The sequence below is a fragment of the Equus asinus genome, chromosome X (genome assembly GCF_041296235.1).
Source record: "Equus asinus isolate D_3611 breed Donkey chromosome X, EquAss-T2T_v2, whole genome shotgun sequence".
Taxonomy (NCBI): Eukaryota; Metazoa; Chordata; class Mammalia; order Perissodactyla; family Equidae; genus Equus; species Equus asinus.
The window spans coordinates 19015176-19038217 of NC_091820.1; the positions used below are offsets into that span (position 1 = coordinate 19015176).

The 23042-nt window shown below is 40.4% G+C and overlaps 2 protein-coding genes across 10 annotated transcripts in view; one reads left to right on the plus strand and one right to left on the minus strand.

The window, feature by feature from the left end:
• APOO (apolipoprotein O) overlaps positions 1-7302 on the minus strand; it is a 68060-nt gene extending 60758 nt beyond the window's left edge. For 2 of the 3 annotated variants that reach the window (XM_070503064.1, XM_070503063.1), the window contains exon 1: positions 6798-7182. In XM_070503064.1, the coding sequence (XP_070359165.1) occupies positions 6798-6806 (9 nt within the window). In that variant the 5' untranslated portion in view covers positions 6807-7182. Of the gene's footprint in view, positions 1-6797 lie in introns of all 3 variants that reach the window. The other variant, XM_014867889.3, reaches the window with a different exon arrangement.
• Positions 7192-23042, plus strand: part of CXHXorf58 (chromosome X CXorf58 homolog) — a 63636-nt gene continuing 47785 nt past the window's right edge. For 5 of the 7 annotated variants that reach the window (XM_070503059.1, XM_070503060.1, XM_070503061.1 and 2 more), the window contains exons 1-6: positions 7192-7325; positions 9714-9849; positions 10888-10987; positions 12754-12866; positions 13293-13404; positions 18686-18817. In XM_070503059.1, the coding sequence (XP_070359160.1) occupies positions 9734-9849; positions 10888-10987; positions 12754-12866; positions 13293-13404; positions 18686-18817 (573 nt within the window). In that variant the 5' untranslated portion in view covers positions 7192-7325; positions 9714-9733. The remainder of the gene's footprint in view (positions 7326-9713; positions 9850-10887; positions 10988-12753; positions 12867-13292; positions 13405-18685; positions 18818-23042) is intronic. The other 2 variants (XM_014867887.3, XM_014867888.3) reach the window with 2 other exon arrangements.

Genomic DNA, 23042 nt, shown 5'->3' on the forward strand with positions numbered 1-23042 from the left:
TCCCCATTCTGATTGTTTTTTTTTGCTGGGAAAGATTTGCCCTGAGCTAACATCTGTTGCCCATCTTCCTCTTTTTTTTTCTCCCCAAAGCCCCAGTGCATAGTTGTATATTCTAGTTTTAAGTCCTTCTAGTTCTTCTATGTGAGCTGCCACCACAGCATGGCAACTGGCAGAGGAGTGGTGTGGTTCTGAGACCGGGGACTGAACCTGGGCTGCCAAAGCAGCGAGAGCACCGAACTTTAACCATTAGGCCATCAGGGCTGGCTCTGCTCCTCGTTCTTTTAAGATGTAATTCATCTACTTCTTCCCTCTCTTCTTGCAGTGTTAGCTGCACAGGAGAGGTCATTTGCAGTTAGAAGTAGATGGAAGAGCGTTACACGGTCCTGAGCAGAATTCAGTTCCAAATGAGAAGTGAATTTCTCCAAGTTTGATCTACTTTTTACAGTCCTAAGTCCACAGTGCTAACCTGCAACTCGAGATCACTTCAGTGGACAGATTGGTGGACAGAAGGGACTGAAAATACCTGACTCTGATAGGGCGCTTTTGACATTTATCACATTTGAACCTCCTAACAATTCCGTGCGATATGGAGGGGCATATTAGGTGTCGCCACAGTACGGTGAGGAAGGGACTGCAAGAGATTAGGAAACCTCATTAAGATCACTCAGCCAGACACCAGAAACACTACAACGAGAACCCAAGCTTGTGCTTTCTGACTGCGTCCAGCAGTGCAGGGCAGTTTTTTCTTCTTCTTTGTGATCTACCACCCAACCTCTTTGAAGGGTAAGAAAGGAAAAAAATCCAATTAATTCTGCACCTAAATATGTATTTACGCGAGCAAAAATGTATTCACTATAATTCCTCAAGCAGAATTCTCTTGCAAATGCTTAAATTGTAAGGGGAAAAAAACTTTTCTTATCTTTCAAAATATGTGGCATTTAAAATAATATTCAAGTAAAATAAAGTTACAGTATTTCTTTTCCAATTTACAGATGATTTTCTTTTCCCATTTAGCATTTTAATTCTCCCCTCAGTTTGTCCTAGTAACATACTATTCATGGTAAGAAAATGAATTTCAGAAAGCAAGAAAGGCAATGAAGGCATTACATCAAGACCAAACACTCACAAAACTACGTGAGGTAGTAATAATGCCTTATAGCCAAGGATGTGGTCACCTCAGGCTCCTCTGAGCGGTGAGTACAGGTCATATCTCCACTCTTCAGGAAGGAACTGACGCAGACCAGCTTTCACTAGGCCACCTTCTCTCCCTCGAGGCGTCTGATGATTTCCCCAAATCCAGCCCACAACTCTCTCATGAAAACTCCATGTTCTTGGCTTTCATGTCAACTGATTACCACCTCTTAATGTCCACAGATCTTTCAACAAGCCCAACTTGTTCAAAATCAAATTATCACTTCCCCCCAAACTAAACTTGGCCTTCCTTCACTTTTCCATCTCAACAAATAGTTCTAAGAGCTACTCAATTTTCAAAGCCAAAAGCCTGGGCAGCATGCTTCAAGGCTCCTTCTCCGTCCTCTGCCAAATGCAATCAGTTCTCAAGTTTGGAATGTAGAAATACTTTTGGAAAGCCCCCAGACTGTGCACCACTATAACACTACCACAGCAGCCTCCTACAGGACGCCAACTAAAAGTTGCTAACAGCTCACATTTATCAAACATTTACCTTGTACCAAACACTGTGCTAAGCTTTGAGCCTGAGTAACTTAACGCACACAACAATTTGAGGTTGGTGCTAGTCTTATCCTCCTTTTACAGATAACGACACAGCTACAGAGGACTTTAGTGCATATCTTGCCCACAGTAATACGGTGAAGCCCAAGGTCTTAACGTTGTATTTAACATTGTGCTAAACTCTCTTACTTCTGTGTCCTTACACTTACTTTTCTCCTCTCCTGGGAAGGTCCTTTCAACCTTGTCTGCCCACCTTCACAGGGCAGCGCAAGCATGTTCTCCTCTACAAAGTCTCCTGATGACCCCTGCTGGTGCCCATTCCTCCAGGAATTCCTCTCAAGGTCGGCTATCTACCGGACAGGCTAGATGCCTGGATTCCAACCCTAGAGATTCTGACGGCACTGGTCTGGGTGCAGCCTGGGCATTGAGACTTACAAAAGCTCCCCAGGTGATTCTAATGTGCAGTTAAGGTTGCGACCCACTGCTCTATATTTCCCCAATCCTTTTACATCAAAGTGCTTATCCCACTGCATCGGAACGGACTGTATGTCTGTGCCGCTAACTGCATTGTGAGCTCCTGAAACAGAAGTTTCATAGTCACCTGGGGGGCTTTTTCAAAACTACAGGTTCCTGTACCTCACTTAAAAACTAAATCAGAACCATGGGCAGGGCCCTGGAAATAGTTTCTTGAATAATTCTGATGTGCGGCCAAATTTAGGAACTCTCTCCTAGGTAAGAACTGGGGCTTTTCATTTGTACCTACCAGGGTACAGCACAGTGCCCAGGTCCATAGCTGAACTGTGCTAAACATTTGTGTAATGGATGAAATCTAGTAACAGGAATCTGGGGACTGGGTGTATATATTCAATATTCAAGCTTCCTGTGGCAGCACTGGGAAAAGCTGCTTCCTACAATAGAATGCAAATACTGGGCAGCTTTTCGAATGTGTTTTTTAATCCACCAGTGCCCCCTAGTGACGTGAAGATAGCCAGCTAAATTTAAACAATGGTTACAGGATAAATATTTTAACTGTATATGCACATAACTGGTCACACACACTGTACTTTTTCCACCACCAACTATACTATCAACAACTTTGCCCTCCAGTCCTAGCTGACCCAAGCTGACAAATCTCAAACCCAGATCAATCCTACCATCTGCTCTTCCCCACTCCCAGGCTGCGACCATGATAGACCTCCCGTCGCTGCTCTCAGCAGAGCCCTCAAAGCCTCTCACTTATCTTTTTGGTTCCTTGGTCAGCGCTTCTTCCAACCTCACCATGTCATAAAATCACTCATCTCGAAAACACAAGAAACCATTCATCTACCAATTTGCCCCAGTTCTTGCTATTCGAAGTATGATGGAGGACTAGCAGCATCTCTATCACCCAGGAGAATGTTAAAAAAATGGAGAATCTGAGGCTCCATCTCAGACTTACTGAATCAGAATCTGCATTTTAACAAGAATCACACGCACATTTAAGTTGGAGAAGCACTGATTCTCAGTTACTAGACCTAACACTGCCATTTTAGGACAAATATTTTTCTAAGTAACTCTTTGCTATCTTGAAATAAAATTCATCACCCACCTACACACATAAGTCCAAAAGAGAGACAAGTACACTGATTTGACGCTAACACAGTGGAAAACAAAAAGGAAAGATTTACAATAAGAACTATACTTCAGTATATAAATGTTCAACAAAACTAAATTAAAAATGTGAAGAACAACCCACTTTCCAAAACGCACCACAAGCGGGTGGTACCATCCAGTTGAGAACCACTGGTCTACAAACACTCCCACCCTTCTTTTGCTTCCATCTCACAAGAGGAAGGAAATCTCTCTCCTACTTTTTAAAGCTGAGATATTCTCTCTTATAAAAGCTCCCCCCCGGTCACAAACATTGCCAAATCTTGAATACTGGAACAACCACAAAACAACTCTAGAATCTTGACCCAACATGTCCCTCTAGTTACCATATTCTCTCTCTTCCCTTGACAGTTAAGCTTATCAATCCCACCGTTGTGTTCATTTACTCATCTCGCAGTCACCAACCCATATTAATTTAGCTCTCACTTCCATCAGTAAACCCACATGTATAAAGACCATGAAAGCTGTCTAAATTGCCCAAATAAACAAACACATCTCCAAACTCATGTAATTCATCTTTCTGTAACGGACATTGTTGGTTGCACATCCAGTCTCCATTCCCCCATTATGTTCATGAATTCACTTCTCTCCCATGTGATTAAGATAAAGTGACCCCATCCCCAGCTGATCCTGTTTAGTCTAAGCCAATCAGAGCACGGTATTCCCCTGGCACAGGCTACTGGATCAGGGGCAGACATCTGACCTAAGTTGGTCCAATCAGACTGAAGGAAGAACATAATCCAAGCCTGGGAGTTTTGTCCTCTCTCTTGCTCTAGTGAATGGGAAACTGCATGTTACTGACAGTCATCTTGCAACCATAAGGGAAACAATCTTACTATGGAAAGCCAAGAAAAGAGACCAGCTCCATTGTTGCCCCACTGGAGTCCAACATTCCTCTGGACTTTGTGAGATAACTTTCCTTACTATTCAAGCAATTGGGTTTTCCCAGCTGAAAGCATCTTAACATAGCCTGTCCTCCATGCAGTTTCCCTCTCTTGATTTTCTAAACATCACTCTTTTATGCTCCTACTTCTACTTAGCAAAATTTACTTCTCAAACATCTCTGGCCTTCCCTCTTACCCCTGCCTATTCCTTACATTTTGTTGTCCACCAAGGTTTGTTGTGATCTTTTCTACTCAAACTACAAGTTTGAATAACTCCAGTTCACTGGATCTCCCCTTGACACAGGAGAACTGAGCTACTGGCCCTTCCTCCAACGGAGTACCATTGCTAATGTCTCCCAGCTCAACCACCTGAGGAACTGTGACTTGTCTTTCAGAACTAAATTTAAATGTCTCCTCTGTGAAGCCTCCACTAAGTCCCCAAGAGTTCCTTGCCTTTTTTGTGCCATAGACCTCTTTGGTGGCCTGGTGAGCCCTGTGGACCCCTTCTCAAAATAATACTTCTAATTGCATAAAATACCAATTACATTACAACAGTTGTAAAAATATTTTTAAAACTCGAAGTCTGATACAGTAATATGTGCTTATTAGCTCATTAAATAAAAAGATCTAACCGTGTCTTAGAACTACTGTAATTTTGAAGTAGTGATGAGCATAAATGGTATTCTGAGATCTGCAACAAGCATAATGTGATATGAAAATGTCCGTGACATGCATTGGTGCTCTGACTTCTACTGATGACAGGTACTGCTAATACTATTGTAGTTTGCTGCTGTAGTAGCTTATTAAATTAATCACTCCCAACGAACCACACCTCCTCATATCCATGCTTTTATGTAGTCCCCCACCATACTGACTCTGGGCTTGGCTATGTGATTTGTTTTGACATCAGCAAATGTGATGCAAGCAGATAAGTAGGCATTGGGACTGGTCCTCTTGGAACCCAGTAACCATGCGAGGAAACCCAAGTTAGGCACAATGAGGGGCACCAAGCTCCCAGACATGGGAGTTACGCCACCTTGTAGTCTAGCCACCAGTTAAATGCAGCCCTGGGGGGATGCCAACAGAACTGCCCAGCCAACTCATAGATGGTGAGAAATAATAAATCAATGTTGTTTTAAAGCACTGAGTTGCAATGGTTCATTATCCAGCAAGATAACTGAAATAGTTACTTACATTTATAACTGAAGGAAATGCTAAATTTCAGTTGCAGACTGAAAACAAAGTTTTTTTTCTCCATCAGAGCTCAGGAACCCCCTGAATTCTATCTAGACGCTCTGAGGGACTGAGAACCACAGGTTAAGAACCCCTAGTTAGGCAGAGGAGAGCCTGCTCTCTTTTTTACTAACACCATACATTGTTGATACCCATGTAAGCTGATCATAGCATATCCGTTGTTGTTTCAACCCTAAAACCGAGCTGAGCTCAGGTGTTCAACACAAATTTATCAAATGAATGCAAGTTGCTTATGGGATCTGTCATCCTGACTAAACTGTGAGCTGCCTGGAAACAAAATAAAATACTTAGACGGCACTTCTATGTGCCAGGGCCTCTTCCAAGTGCTTTACACATACTAACTTATTTATTCCTTATAACAACCCTAAAAGAAAGATGCTAGTCCCCCAATATCATCTATAGAAAAACAGGCACAGAGAAGTTAAGTGACTTGCCCAAGGTCACACAGCTAAAAAGTGGCGACGCCAAGATTGGAAGACAATCCATGTTCTGATTTTACAGACTGTATTAATGTGCCCAAAGCACATTGCAGGAGCTCAATAAAACTTTTAAATGAGTAGACCAATTTTGAAATTCCATTAGCATTATTTTATGGGTGCTATGCTTCTTGAAGACTCAATTTTGTAGACTAATTTCTGGTAGCTTGTGATTTGTTTTTCATAATAGAAAATTTTTTTTAAGTAGTAGAATAATGGCTTCGTGTTTAAACACAGATTTTCGTACAAAGTCTTCACTGTAAGAGCCGATTTCTTTCAAAGGACATGAGTTCATAAAAGTAAACAGGGTCGACTTGTCCATACTAAATAATGCTCACTGGTGGGGGGGCAAAGCTTCAGCTTCCCCCCTCACCCAGCCATTCCCAGGCCAGCCTCCCCCACATCCTGCAGCAGCTTCTCCAAAGCTGACCCTCCCCCATTCACACGCCAGGTTCTGAAACCTGACCCTGCCAGGCAACGAAAGCCGAACCCTGCGGCCTCACCCTACCCACGAACCCAAGAGGGCACCAGCCGGGGTGGGGGGCGGGGGCAGGGTGGAGACTTTGGGGGGTACTTTAACTTTTCAAAGTGTTTTATTCACAAGAGCACGATCCAAAGAGCTCCCCCACCCATCCCGGGGCTTCACGCCTCCGCCCGGCAGCTGCTTGCTCCCAGCGGACAAGTGAATGAACAGTGGGACTGGGACGCAGCCGGCTCGAAGGCGTGAAAAGCCTCGGGGTGAACCGGGCCTGACCCCCAGAGAGGCCCACGAGGGCTCTAGGAGGGCTCCGGGAGGCCGAGAGGGGGCGGTGACAGCGGTGACCCGGTTCCACGCTCTCACCTTGAACATGCTGCTGGCAGCGGCGGTTCCGGCTGGGTCACCCCTGCCCCGGCCCCGCCCACTACAGAGAGGCGGATACGGCGGCCGGGTAGGGCCCTGATTCCTCCACCGCAGGCGGCCCGCGGTGCCGGTGACGGCTGGTCGTACAGCCAATTCGATCCTGCGAAAGCTTAGTTCGGAAGCCTGGGCTAGAAGCGGCGTCGCTGAGCGGCACAGCGCCAAGCCCCTGGCGAGAAAACGCAAGCCCCGCCCTACAGGAGGCTCCGCCCCTGCGCCGGCGGTTGCTAGGCGGCGGGAAAGCAGCAGCTCCGTGTGGGCGGCACGCGGGGGCGCGAGGAGGGAGGCGCCGGACGCTGCGCAGCGCTGGGAATCGGCTTTCGACGCGGCGATTGGGCGCCGGGCGGCGTTGGGCTGGGAATTCTGTGCGCTGGCGCCGCCGGGCGGGGGCGCTCGGTGGGCCTCGGGCGGCCTCGAAAGCCTCGCTACCGGAAGCCGCTGACCTCGGGGCCTGGATTTACCTCACAAAAGGTTTTCATATATATATATTTTTTTTTTTCTTTTCTGTCGGCTGGACGTTTCTAAGGTTTTAAATTTAAACTAGTTTGTCACGTCCTTTAGCCTCGGAAGGCCCTGACTTTTTTCTCTTTAAAATAATTAGGCGTATGCCCCTCACTGAGAATTAAATGTTTGTCCCTTAATACTAGTAGAAATAAGTAATAATGACAATAATTAGCTTGTGAACAAGAATAGCGAGCACTAACCCAGCGTTTACTATGTGCCCAGCTCTTATCTAAGCTCCTTAAACATATTCATCTAATCTTTCCGACAACCCGAGTAGGTGGGTACGATTATTATTCCCAATCTAATAGAAGAGGAAACTGAGACACAGAGAAGTAATTTACAAGGCCACACAGAAGGAAAGTGGGAAGCCAGGATCCAAACCCAGCTAGTTTGCCTTTAAAGCCTGCGATCTTGCCTAAACAATGATGATAGTCTCTCATAGTGGGAGTGTTTCATATTTCATTCTCTGTTTCACGTCCTAACCCCATAAAAAGTGTAAACCCATCCAGGCAGGCATCGGAAGATTTCGGGGGTTTGTGTGATGGTGTGTCACTGACCTCCAGCCAAGGACCACTAGGAACACATCTATAGTTGAACAAGTTGTGTTTATTTCTCATTGCTGCGAGGAGAACTCACACCTTGGGAAACAGTGGGGCATCTCAGTAAGAGGGTGTTACAAAGATTTATTATAGGATTTGGGCTTTTGTTGGGTGATTTGGGGGCGCATTCAAGGAAAGGGGGCTTTGCTCTGGATTGGGTGTTGTTAGGAAGCTGGGTAACGCCAAAGCCCAGCTGTGAGTGCCAGGCCAGCTCCCAGGTGTTAAGGGCTGCTTTTCTTTTTCTCATGAGAATTGTATATTCCAAGCCATCCCCATCCCTAAGGAGAAATATCGAGTAGACTCTGAAGGCTCTGCATTGGTAATGGAATGTCATATGTATATAAAAGTGTGAAGTATAGTGATAAATTAAGGCAGGAGTTCTTAATTCAAGGGGTGTGTGAGCTTGGATGGGGGAAAAAATTGCAGCTTTATTTTCATTAACCTCTAACTGAACTTTAGCATTTCTTTCAACTGTAGTGTAGGCAGAAACCACAGTAGTATCAGCAGTACCTGCGACTTTGTCATCCATAGAAAGCACGGATATTTCCCTGTCACATTACAGTTATGGCAGATTTCTTGAAATTTCCTTTCTGCTCACTACCACTTCACAAGTACCGTAGTTATTAGAGCTCTCGTTTTACTTAGTGCATAAAGAAGACACGTTTCTGTGATTTTGTTTGTGAAAATATTTTGACAATGATTTCAATATAATTGGAGTCCTTCGTAATCCTATGTATTTTGTGTTAAGTATTTAAAAAAGTATAGTTCTTAGAAAGAGTCTGTCTGTAGGGGTCCATGGCACCAAAAGAAAAGATAAGGAGCCTCTGGTTTAGTAGAGGAGACTAAGCAGAGACTAAGAATTTGGGAGCCGCATCCAAATTGGAGTAACGTGTCAAAGGATTGAAAGTCAGAGGTAGAATCAGATTAAGGACATACCCTCTCACTTTGCCAAGGAGGTTATTGAGCTACTGAGAGGTTAAGGGGCTTACCCAAAGTCTCACAGCTATTCCATGATAAAACCAAATGGAAAGTTTTTAGGCAAGCATGTAAAAACCCTCCACTCTGCTAGGCATTGGGGATTCCATACTTAGCAAGATGTCTCCTGTCCTCAGCAAGCTTGTTGCAGTGACAGCCAAGAAAACAAATATGATACAATAGGACAAGTACTGTAAAAGAAAAATGTATACAGTATTATGGGACCTTGGAGACAGGAGTGAGCAGGTCTGTAAAAAAGAGAAGGTGGAAAACTTCAGAGATGAGGCATCAGATAACTGGGGTCTTGAAGGATGAATTGATTTTTGCTAGTGGTAGAGAAGTCATTCCAGGTTGAGGAAATGGCATGATCAACGGCACAGAGTTGTAAAACATTGAATGATTTTGGCAAGAAGTTCTTGTTCTCACAGAGCATGGAGAGGAATGCTGATGAAAGTTGGTATTTTGAGATTTGAAAGAGAGAATGGAGCTAGATTGTGAAAAGACTTGAATGCCATTCTAAGGAGTCTGGACCTCTTTTTGGAGGAAATGAGGTGTCCTTGAAAGATTTTAAGTTGGGGAGTGATAAGGTTGGATTATTGCTCTAAAAAGTTAATTTCGGCTGCAATGTGGAGAATGTAAACTGTAAGCAACATTAAGAGATCCACAATGCCTTCCTTTTTAAGGGATTCTGGAATTAACGCAACAATCAAATGGCACTTGAGTCTCGTCCGGTGTAATAATACAGGTTATGACCTCAAATGCTTAATTTATGTACTTTCAGAGTACTTCATTGTACGGAAAATGAATCGTTCCTCAAAGATGTCAGTTACTGGTGTTTCAAAATCAGGTAATCCACGTTCCGGAAAAGGCCGCAAAGTACATATGCCAAATGTTATAAAGACAAAGACAACACAACAGTAAGTAGCCATCTATCGTCTTGTATCATTTTCCACAACCTGACAGCTTCCCAACGGTATCTACCTAGCAAACATCAAACACTTCTTGTTCTGTAAATTAGAGGTTTTTGTGTTTTAAAATTACTTTTGAATTGAATAATAATTATTATAATTATAGTATTTCATAATTTACAAAGCATGTTAACACACATCCCTTTGATCCTGGCACAACCTGGTGAAGCAATCTTATTATTACATTTTATAAATGAGGAAGCAGCAACTGGAAGAAGGTAAGTGATTTGCAGAAGGTTAAACAGCTAATAAATGGCATCAACTAGGATTCCAAGATTTGCTTCCATACTTCAGACCTTTTCTACTCAAACATCTTGTAGTCTGCATTTTACCAACCAACGAACGGTGACATTATACAGGAGTACCTACCTCTCTTTGCATATAGCCCTGTGAGGGGTAGTGACCAGGTGGGGTGATCTCAGAGAGGGAGAGCCCTACAGTCTGCCAGTGCTGGGACATGATTTAAAGTTGAATAATTCTCTAACGCGACTGGGATAAACCTGGTTCAAGCAAAGATCAGAGAAAGGAGTTTCTTTTTCTAGGACGTGGTCATCTGCTCCTAGAAGAGAATTGGACCTACTGTAACTTTGACTATTCCACATTCTATTTTCATAGCACTTGAACTAGTTGGACAGTGTTTTTAAGAACTAACCATAATGGAATCATTTTAGGTCATGGATGTTTTTAGAAAACAAGTTTGTCGCCTCACACTTTTTACTTATAATATATATGCCTTTTGATGATAAAGTTTCAGCCAGGACTGTTTTTTGATCTCAAGGGAAATATTATCAAGTATTTCATATCCTCATTCTGACTAGATTCTGCAAATGACCAGTTCCAATTACCACATCCAAATGTTCCTCATTAGGTCAGTCTTAGGGTGGGGGATGGGGAGGTGCAGGAAGAGGAAGCATATTCAGAGTTCCCCAAGATTTTAGGAAAACAAAAAATATTTCATAAATCTCAGCCTCTTTTTTTTCCTCTCAGAATTAAAAAAAATATTTCAGCTCAAAAGATACAGAGAGCTTGGTTATCTCACATGGACAAAACAATATTTCAACTCCTAAAGCACACAATATGTGCAGCGGTATGTATTTTCCTTTTTGTTTTCTCTGACATTCAATTACTTGTTAAGCTAAAAGGTCTGTTAAGTAGAAATGGAATATATAACCTTTTTATCTCTCCTATTTGAATCTAATAATATTGCATGGGGTTCTGGGATTGCTTCTTTGGTTAGCCTTAAATGAATATTTCTGGATTTATGCTTAACATGGGTGACTAATTTCTTTTTCTGAAACCAATATGATATTTTTAAAAATTTGATTTCTTATTTGAAGATGTGAGAGAGTGATCTTCCAACAATAAAAATCTCTGAATTAAAAGTACCCTTACCTTCTACCCAGCAATTTCACTTCTAGAAATCCATTCTACAATATATGTACAATTTCATTGCAGTATTGTTTGTAACAACAAAGAGAGTAAACTACATAATGCCTATTGATAGGATGCTGGTTAAATAAGTGTTAGTGCTTTCATAGTGTTAAACCTTGCAGCCCTGCATGGGATTCTGCAGTAGAAAGATAGCTAAGATAATTCGTTAGTGAAAAAGGCAAGTGCAGAATGGTATGAATAATGTGGTCCTATCTGAGTAAAAAAAACACACAAAAAAGATGCATATGGCCCCACTCTCCAAAAAAACAACTCTGGCAACCTTGGCAGAGTATTAAGCCTTCCTTCATATAGTACCAAATATTCTCCTAGTAAAATCACCCATGATTACAGTAGTCTATAATTAGCAATAATCATATTAAGGGAGTTTTAGCAGGTCTGAAAAAAATCACAAAGTTCGAGCAATGTGTACACTTCTTCACCATCTGACCAGCAGACCCATTTCTGATGTCGGTAAAGCTGAGTACCTCAGAGAAATCCCACCCAGGTAAACTCATGACATTTCGGATCCATTGTCTTCACTTATGGAATTTGTATTTAATTATCATAATACTGGTTTTGTCATAATTTTAGACTCTTTTAGTAACAGAAAAAAGGAAATTGATTCTTTTTTTCATGTGTTATCCTAACACTTCAGGTTACTACCTTACATTAATAATGCTGTGTCATTTCGAAAGCCCTTTGGCATATATTTTTATTTGATTGTCATAGGCATAAAGATTGGGCAGGGTCATCCTATGGGGGTGGGGAGTAGGGGCTTTAGAGTCAAACAGATTTAAGTTTGAATCCTCGCTTCCCCATTTACTACCTGTATGCCTTTGGATAAGTGTCAAACACTCCCAGAGCCTCAGCCTGCTCAGTAAAATGGGAATGATAATATTTGGGTAACATTGCTGAGTCGTAAGGATTAAATGAGGTTATGTTTATAAGGCACCTAACGTAGTATGTGTTATGTAAAAGGTGCTTAAAAGCTAGTAATATTATCATCCTCATTTTACATGATTCATTCAACATCAAACACTTGTTAAGCACCTACTGTGTTCCAGGCACTGTACTAGATGCTAGGAATACAGTGGTAAAGAAGAAAGACTTGCACCTACCTTCATGTAGCTTATAGTCAAATAAGAGACACAGATGAGTTTATAGTTAATTACAATACATTGTGAAAAGTGTTATCATAGGGAAAGAACAGTGCCTGGGATCTCAAGGAGGGGCACATCCTCAAATTTGGAGGCTAAAAGGGTGAAGTAACTGACTCAAGGCTGCACAGATGATAAGTGGAGGAGCCAAGACTAGAACCCAGGTCTTCAGAACTCTAGGTCTGGTGTACTTTTCACTTTACCATGCCATCTCTGTTATTTTCAGTAAATTGTGTCTGGGCAGGGTACCACTTTCCATTTATAGTATCATCGTCTGTTTCAGGAGCATTTTGTGTCATATGAAATACTGAAGAAAGTGAGCCCCTTAGAGGCTGAGCTTGTTAAAGATCCTAGCATGAAGTGTAAAGTTAGATTCAGGTAATGTTTCTATGCTGATTTATTTCAAGCAGTACTTAGTTAATATGAAGAAATCTTAGAAATTTATTTTCTTAAGTCCTCATATCTTCTCAGGATATAATTACAAAGTAAATGTATTGTTCTTATTTACGTTTATTATGTGAAGAAACTGAGGCATGACTCTTGGGCCAAAATTTACTTGAGAGTGGCTCTCTTCTTCCATGATGTGTCTGGTCTGACATATGCTTGAGAATAGTTGTGAGCACACACACCACAATGTGCCTCTTTCATCCTGTGTAATCCGTTTCATTACCAGTTCATTCTATGCTCTGGCATAGCCTTTACCCTGAGTGCAAGAAACTATGTGAACCACCTTAAGTACAAGGGGAAGAAGTAACTGAGTCCCAAATCTGATGCCAAATGACTAATTTTTGGTCTTTATTTCAGATTTAGTGGTGAAACCTTTCCACCTTTCATTGTGTTTAAAGTTTTTCTTCAAACTGAAGGCCATGGTTACAAGTATTTCAGTGGAAAAAATTTATTAAAGCCGTCAAGTGAGGTGATATTTCATGATGTACATTTTTTGTTAATTTAGCTTCTTAACATCTATGTAGTATCTGAATTGCATTCAAAGTATACAGACTAAGTTATTTCACCATTAAACAGCCCAGAAGGTGGCTAGTACTATTTTTAAGCACCATGTTTTAAAGTGTCTCCATGTATTAGCTAAAAAATATTTGGAATGAGTTACTTGTATAAGACCCTAGAAAATACCCATCAGTTTTCTTTGTATTAAAATTTTGATTTGTTAATAATGGACTAAAGTGGCTGATTGGTCAGGGCTTTTAAATTATGCAGAACATTTGATACAATTTTATTTATTTTAATGGCATTTTATCATTCTTTCTTTGATTCTGGTAGCATATTTAGAAAAAGAGCGCTGGATTATTGGAAATGAACTTTTAAAATATTTATCCTTTTTTACATGAGTTCTCATACTTTTAAATATCATGAATATTTACCATAATTGTGTCTACAGCATAGGAATCACATGAGGATCTTGTGAAAATGCGTTTCTGATTCAGTAGATCTGGGGTGGGGCCTGAGATTCTGCATTTCTGACCAGCTCCCGGCTGCCGCTGCTGCTGGTTCATGGACCACACTTTTATTAGCAAGGATCTACAGCATAGATTTTACTCTTTTGACCCTTATACAAATGACTATAATTGAGTAAAAAAAAGTGCACATTCTCATATTTAGCTTTTTATAAACCATACATCAAAGATGATTTTCCTGTAGCCTTCTGGAAGTATTTTACATGAAAAGTATGGCCCATCTAAAATCAAAAGTAATGGCATGTATTCAGGATAGAAGACCACACAGACTGGCAGTTTCCGATCAGATCCAGCATGTGCAGCGTTTATTCTCTGAAGAATATTAGAAAAGGAAAAAAGATGGCTTTTCTCTGTGTTCTCAGGCAATATCAGAGAGAATTTAACTCCGTTTCAGAAATGTATCAAACGAACTGTGTGTTGTCATATGGAATATAGTGTTTCAGAAACATTATTTGTTCATTTATACAGAATGACTTCAAATGCAAAAGTAGATATTTATCCTACATTCAAGGGATAAATTCATGCCACATTTATCTACAGAACAGGCTTGTAGTTGTCCCTATAAAGTATCATCAATTGTTGCTTTTCTGAGCTTATGTAATGGGGCTTTTCCAGGAACTGAAATTCTCCCGGGTTCACTCCTGGAGGCCCCTGCAGTCCCCAAGCTGGCGCAAATGAGAACCTTAGAGGCTGTGACTGGAACGCACTGTGTGTATATTAAAACTCATTAGAATGCTGTATAACAACTTAAATTTTTACTTAAATTGCAAAGTAACTATTGAGAAAAAAGGAAATAGCACGGAAATTTTTTTAAAAGTGAAAATATGCCTTTATGCCTTTCTTCTCTGTGCTGTAACTTTCACTCTCATGGGGTGATAACCATGAATGGTTTGCTGTATATCTTTCATTTTTTCCCCATGAAAATACACACACAAATATATTTTTAAATTTTTTTGTTCTTATTATAAAAATGTGATCATACTATTCAGCTTGAGTTTTTTCACTAAACATTATAAGGGGTTTGAAATGATCAGAATGTACCCAGCTTGGAGAGAGCAGTTTAGGGTTCTTTTTTCCCTTTAGTTCAGCTTCAAAACGAACTCTGGTAACACTTGGATTCGTGGTTGATAGAAAACCTGTAGAAGTGGAATCTTTCTCACTATAAGTTTACCCAACTCCTTTGCTCTTTGAATGTAGAAATTGTGTCTTTAGCAAACTGATCCAACTTTTCTAAGTTTACTTATTTCTTAATATGAAAGAAAGAAGTCAGTTTTAGTCCATGCAGATGTTTAATCTGAGTTCACTTATGAAGGAGGGGAGTTTCACAGATTTTGTTGTTGTTGTTCCACCTTTCCCCTCATTCTTATTTCCATTTCTAGTTTCATTTCCTTATCATTTTCCAATGGCATCCCTCATATATTCACAAAAAAACAAAAAGCAAAAACACGTGAAAGAATGCAGAATAGCCTAAACAACTTTGGAGAAGAAGAACAAAGTTAGAAGATTTACATTATCTGACTTTAAGACTTAAAAAACTACAGTAATCCGAACAGTATAGTGATGGCATAAAGATAGACATGCAGATCAAGGAGATAGATTAGAGAATTCAGAAATAGACCCACACGTAGATGATCAATTGATTTCTATCAAAGGTGCCAAGGCAGTTCAAATGGTGCTAGAACAATTGGATAGCCATGTGTACAAAAAAGAGATACTGTTTCAGTTACCTACTTCGATGATCTATTTTCAGAGCAATGCTTATTTACAGAGGGTTGTCACTATAGTTAGTTCACCAACTATATTTAGAATATTCTAAAGCCTTGCTACTCAAAGTATGGTCTGCAGACTTGCAGCACTGGCATTGCCTGGAGCTTTGAGAAATGCAGACTCTCAGGCCCCATCCCAGACCCACGGAATCAGCATCTGTATTTTAACAGGATCCCCAGGCAATCCTACATACAATATAATTTGACAAGGACTGTCCTAAAGGTGCCCCCCCGCACCATGGCCTGGAATAGCTCTGGGTAACTGGCAATTCTTAAACATTAACTTCCAGCAACTGTTATTTTAAATTGGAGATCTCTGTTCTTTTCGAGGTTTGGGCATTTATGTAAAAAGGAAAAACATTATTATTAGTAATAGGGGCCCTTACTGAGCACTATCAAGTACAACGTTAAACATTTTATGTGCATTATCATTTAATTCTCATAAACTCTAGAATGTAAATTCTGTTATTATCTTCATTTTAAAAAGACTAAGTAATTTGCCTAAGGTCTCACAACTAGAAAGTGAAGGAACTGACATCAAGACCTGGTGAGCCTGCCTCCAGAGCCCATGCTCTTAACCACTCCTGAGTCAGGAAGCCCGCTAATGCATTCTCTTGTACAGCCCCCTGATAACTCGGGTGAGATACATGTTATTCTTCCTCTGTCTATGAGGAAGCTGGAACTTGGAGAGGCTTGTCAGGGACAGAACTGAGACTTAAACACTTCTCCATGTTTCTGCCATACTGTGCACATTTCGAAGTTGAAACCACACCAGCAGTTATGGTGGTTTTGTTAATTCTGAGCCCGTGTATAATTGTACTGTTCCAAACTAAGAAACTGTTCCATGCAGAGATACCAGTTATTACTACCTTTGTGAGTGAGAATTTCCGGCTGAGCACGGAAGTGACTTGAGATATTAGAGTAACTTGACAAGCCCAAGTATGGATGCAGACCAGCAAGTAGCTGCAGGGCTGTGGGGTCTTCTGGGCCACAGTGATGCTGGGTATCAGGGGAAGTGTCAAATTTAGAGATGCCTCCCTCTTAACCTTTGAGTCACCCACTAAGAATGGAACCTGCCTCTTGAATTCTAGTCTGATTGGCTGCTCTCCTGGAATCCTTGCCTGGTTTTTGCCCTTCCCTTCCTCCTGGGGCTGGGCTGTTCTTTCCCATCCTGTTCTTCCCATTCCTATCCAGAAGAACTTTCCTGAATCTGACCATACACGGCAGATGTCTGAGAAAGAACATCTTGGACATTGGAGGGCAAACTTTTTTCAAACCCCTGTCACAAGTGGACAGCAAGCCTGCTGTGTGCTGCCAGGCGTGAGGTTTTCTTGGCTGGGAGACTGGGCGGGGCCTGACACAGCTGAGCCACACAGCTGAGGCGCTGTACAAATAAGGAAACTGGGGCTTGGAGAGATTGTTGGTGGTGCTTAGTGGAGTAGAGTAGGAGAGGAACTGACCAGAAATACCTTTTCTAAGTAACTTGAGCTAAAGTAAAATATAGTTATATCTAAAGAAATTCTCAAAGCAGAAGTTCCATGGTTTCAGACCTGTTCAGTGTACAACTATTTGCTTTTACCTTTGGTGTCGCTGTGGGGATGGTTAATTAGAACCCACAGGAAATTAATTACAAGACAGCATAATGGAGATACATGCCAATACTGCCTTTTCTTTAGATGCATAGTGTATAGAAAAATAAATGAAACGTAAAACAAAAATGATCTGCCTAAGGGAAGTTTCCCTCACATTTTTAGTAAACTGTTTCTGTCCCGTCCATTTAGTGCATTAGAAATAAAACTACAGCCATCTAAATATTTTCTTTCATTTTCCGTATGTGTCTGTGTTCTAAGCTTTGAGTGAAAAATAAATAAATAAAAAGAATATTGTGGATAACAAAAGTGAGAATTGGAATAGAGAATACATTAAGGCTCGCTGTTATATTGTGTGTTAAGTAAAAAGAACAGAGATTCCGAGTTTCGATCCTATCTCAACCACTTTATCTCTATGGCCTTATATCAGCATTATAACACAGAGTTCCCAGACTTTCACAGATATCACATTCTGAGATACAAAGCAAAAGAGAAATCCAAAGATATTTGAATTTTCATCTATGCCAGTCTCCCTTCATATAAGCATACCCTTTGTGGCCAGAAGCACAGATATGTAATATAAATACGTGTTAGAAGAGTCAGCACATACTTATGGGGGGTGGGAAGGAGGGTGGGGAGTACTTAAGTCTCTACTCACAGTCTATGTATAGCTCTTAGTACAAGGATAGGTATATGTGGAAGGGTATGGTGCAAATAGGGCCAGACAGGATTTGAGCCTCCTTATTTTCTGTGATTCTTCTATCTCTGCCCTCTCAAGTGCTGTCCTTGAGTACAAAATGTTGACATTTGGGAGAGAGAAAAACCCCTTTGTTTGCTACTCTTTGGCTCCTTGGAATGAAGTCTGAAGGAGAGGGAGGTCAAAGCAATCTGAAACATACATGTTTCCATTTGGGATGATGTATTAACTAACACATAAAAGAGAGCTGGCCCCAGGAATGCCTTTCATTGCAGTTCCTAGGGCAACCTATTTAATAACCAGCTAAGTTTTCTCTGCATTGACAGCACCAATGACGTTGTAGGTTTGTTTTGTTTTTTAAGGGAAAAGAATGTTTTTTAAGGGGGAAAAACAGATTTTTTAAAAAACTATAGTCCTCTGAGGATTGTAGACCCAGCTATTCCTCTAGCTACATTTTAAAACTATGTAGATATGGTTATGAAAAACAAATTTTAAGTGTTTTAAACATCCATATATAATTTTCTCTTTGTAAATATAGTCTTTTTATTGAATAGCAAGCCACTAGAAGGAACAATATTTGATATATTTTTCAGAAAAAATATATAAAGGGTGTGCTGATAATTATTGCTATTCTACAACTATTTTAAAAGTCTATTTTCTGTTCTCTTTATAGGCAGTGGTTGATGCTTGCAAAATAATGGGGAAAAAGAAATTTTATCATCAAATTATGGAAGATGAACATCTTTTCCAGAAGTTCAAAGTAACTGATGAAATAGATGTTGTTACTCTGAAAGATTACATGCAAGTAAGGAACTTAGATTTAGATGCTGAAAATAAACAAACAACAACAACAAAAGCCTTCTGACCTTATCCTCCAAGAAGAAAGAATCATATATTTTTTATTATGTACAATACAATATACAATTTACCATTTTAAAGTGTACAATTCAGTGGTATTAAGTACATTCACAGTGCTATGCAAACATCACCACCATCTAGTTCCAGAACCTTTTTGTCACCTTTAAAAGGAAACCTCACATCCATTAAGCAGTCATTCCCCCTTCCTTCATCACTTCACCCACTTTCAACCACTAATCTGCTTTCTGTCTCTCTAAATTTGCCTATTCTACATATTTCATATTAATGGAATCATATAATATGTGGCTTTTTGTGTCTGGAAAGTGATAGCTAAGGAATGTGAGGTTTCTTTTTGGGGTGATAGAAATGTTTTGGTATTAGATAGTGGTAATATATAGTATGAATTTACTAAGAACCACTGAATTGTACACTTTAAAATGGTTAAAATGGTGAATTTTATATTATGTGAATTTTATCTCAACAAAAAATCAAAACTAAATGCATGGTGCTAGGAGAATGCATGACGGGAATTTGATTTAATAAGGAAGGGTTCTGTTTTTGGTTGGATACTTTCTGCTATAAGTAACAGAATATTCCCAACCACAAGAGGCTTAAACAATAAATGACATTTATTGTCCCATGTAAGAAGTCCCCGGATAGATGGGTCCTGGGTTAGCTAATGCAGCAGCTCAAGGACATCAGAAGAAGGACATCTCTACATACAGTTCTCTTGGCTTCCTTTACATGGTAACAAGATGACTATCACATTCTCAACTACTTTCAAAGGCAGGAATAAGGGGACTCCTAGCATCTTTCTCTCTTTATTTCAAGAAGAAAAATCTTTCCCAGAAGCCCCAACAGACTTCCCCTTAGATCCCATTGGTCAGACCTGAATCACATGCACCCCTAAACCAATCACTGGTAAAGGGAAATGAGATCATTTCCCATGATTGACTTAGAACAATTATGGTTCATGTGCTGGGGCCCTCCTTCCTGGAGCATATTGCTGTTTCATACCTAACAAAAAAAATCTGGGCTCCATGAGCAAGGGAGAAGTGGGAAATGGTTGATGGGCAGGCAATCAACAATGTGTCACAGCCTGAGTCTGGGGCTGAGCAGGTGGTGCACCCCAGGCAAAGGCTCTGTGGCAGGAGGAGCTGCAGAGCCTGAAAGCAGATCTGTGGGGCTAGAGAAGAGAGAGCACAGAGGGTGTGGTATGCAGTCAGGCTGCAAGGCTGGTAAGAGGTCATCATTCAGGGCTTTCAACCATAGTAAAGTATCTTTTTTTTTTTCTTGATTCTGTGTGCAACGAAAAGCTGGTGCAGTGTTTCAAGAAAAGAGGTGATCCAATCTAAAAAAGATACATCTGGCTGCAATGTAGAGAATGAATTAGAGGACAGTAAGAGCCTTCTCCCAGTTTGGAGGTTCCTGCAGTATTTTAGGAGAGATGCTGGTATCTTGATTTAGGGCTGTGAGGCTGGAGATGCAAGAGATAATTAGAGAATAAAAGCAGTGGGCCTTGATGACAGGGAGGTAGGCTAAAGGAAGGTGTCCAACATGGCTTCTTGGTTTCTGGTTTGCATACCTGGTGAGACAGCAGTGCTAAATCAAGGAACTTAAAATAGATACCTGAATAATAATAATAGCAAATGCTGATGTAATACCAACTCCTTTTATTTTCATAACAGCCTTAAGAGGTAGGTACTATTTTTACCCCCATTTTACAAGTTCTAAAGAAACAAGGGATCCCAAAATTCTAGCTCATAATAATAATGTATGGCCTTAACTGCTCCTTCAGTTGCTTGAATGTGAAACATGAAATTAATGCAGTGCCTTAGAGACTCCCAATTGTGTTTTCTTTCTTTTAACCTTAACTTAGAAGATTAGGAAATTGATCTAGGAAATAAGTAGAGCTTGGGGATGCCAGCTATCTTTGCTGAGGACATGGGTCGCATACTTGCAGATTGTGACTATGCCAAGGATTGGTGTTATAGAAAGAAGTCCCCAGATAGACATTTTAGAAGAGAGAGAGAGATGAAGATTGCTGACATTTATTGAGCCCTTTGTGGACACAGCACTGTTTTTAGCTCTTTTGTATGCATATTATCTTCTTTTAATCTTCAAGTTTGTAAATTATGTGACTGTTTTAAAAAATGAGAAAAATGGAGTTTAATGAGATTTTTTAAAACTTGCCCAAGGTCACATAGCTATAAGTGCAGAGCAGATCATTGAAAGTTCTGAGATGTTTATCCATTTTACTACTCCACTCTTGGGAAATAAAATATACAGGCAGTCCTTACTTTGCACAGTAGTGCAGGGTCATAAAAATGACCATGCAAACTGAAATCATGCAAAGCAACCTTAATAATCAATGGAGAAAATTGTGATTGTTCCATGACCTTTAAAAAATCTTGTCAAGGGCCCGGCCCAGTGGCACAGTGGTTAAGTTCGCACGTTCCGCTTCAGCAGCCCAGGGTTCGCTGGTTCGGATCCCAGGTGTGGACACAGCACCGCTTGACAAGCCGTGCTGTGGTAGGTGTCCCACATAGAAAGTAGAGGAAGATGGGTACAGATGTTAGCTCAGGGCCAGTCTTCCTCGGCAAAAAGAGGAGGATTGGCAGCAGTTAGCTCAGGGCTAATCTTCCAAAAAAATCTTATCAAAACTTTAAAAACTCTCTTTATTGCCTGTTATAAATATATAGGAAAATGGAAAAAAGCAAAACATTTATTTAGTACACTATAATTTAAAATATTAGAAACATTGAGAATTGAAGTATTTTATTTTTTTGTAAAAAATTTATCAACTGTGAATATACTAAAAACCATTGGATTGTACACTTTATATGGGTGAATTGTATGGAATGTGAATCTCAATAAAGCTGTTAAAAAAGCCAGTTCATCAAGAATAGTTTAAATAGTACTTGCCTTCTTCTCATATAACTTATAATATGGACTGAGCATCTTCTCTATGCCTTGGCAAATTGTCATACTCCTTTCTAACTTTGGATCATCCACCAACATTTGATCTTTTGCATTTTAAATGTTGTGAAATATCTCAGAGTTCCTTTAATGTGAAGTGGGTTTTTTTTTTTGCCAGCGTCACTTCCCCTGGGACAGCTTCATCCTTTTCATCACAGCCACTTTCCTCATTTCTGTTGATAAGTTCGCCTTCACCAAGTTCCTCTAACTGCCTATCTGCAATCTCTTGAATGATGGCAGTGTCAACATCCCCACGGTCACCTTATTTCTTCTAAAACTCCATTTAGATTCTATTTGAATTTCACTTCCAGAATTACTACTTTTTGTTTCTTTGTTGGCCTATTCCCTCTCTTGATTATCCATTTTTGTAAAATGCCACGTGGGTTTATCACTGGGAGACAAATAGGCAACATAACTACGTACTCTGCTGTCTGTATGTGAATAGAGATCCACAGTGACCAATCACCAACACACTTTGAAAGAAGTGACAAGATTTGTCACTAATCACCATGCACATCTGTTATTTATGTAGTGGTCCATGGACTGAAGAGCTGGCAGCAGAGTTTGTACCTATGCAATTATTGAGGTATACTGTGGTAGCTGAAATTTGAAATGTGTTGTTGGAGGACTGGCTTATTTGATTAAATGGTGTTAATGGAAATTTCTGCATGCCTAAATGATACAAAGGGAGGACTGCCTGTATGTGTGGGTGAAGGTGTGGAGGTGGGTGTGGGTGTGGGTGTGAGTGTGGTATACCCTAAATGCCTAGCTGCTATTCCATTTCCTAGTATCGTAGCTCCTCCTGCCATATTCCTATCATAAATGAACATTTATAAGGTTGAATTGATTATATATTTCATTTTTAAATTCCTAATTTGATTTTTTGGGGGAAGATTTTATTTTCCCTTTTTCTCTCAAAGCCCCCTGGTACATAGTTGTGTATTTTTAGTTGTGGGTCCTTCTAGTTGTGGCATGTGGGATGCCACCTCAGCATGGCTTGATGAGCAGTGCCATGTCCACACCCAGGATTTGAACTGGTGAAACTCTGGGCCGCCGAGAAGCGGGGGGGGATTTGGGGAGATAAAGCAGAAAAAAAAAAAAGAAAAGTGGGATTTCTACAAATACTCCAAATGAAAATAGTGGAATTCACCATTTAGTACCGGAGATGAACTCATTATTTCTAAAAAGGTTTG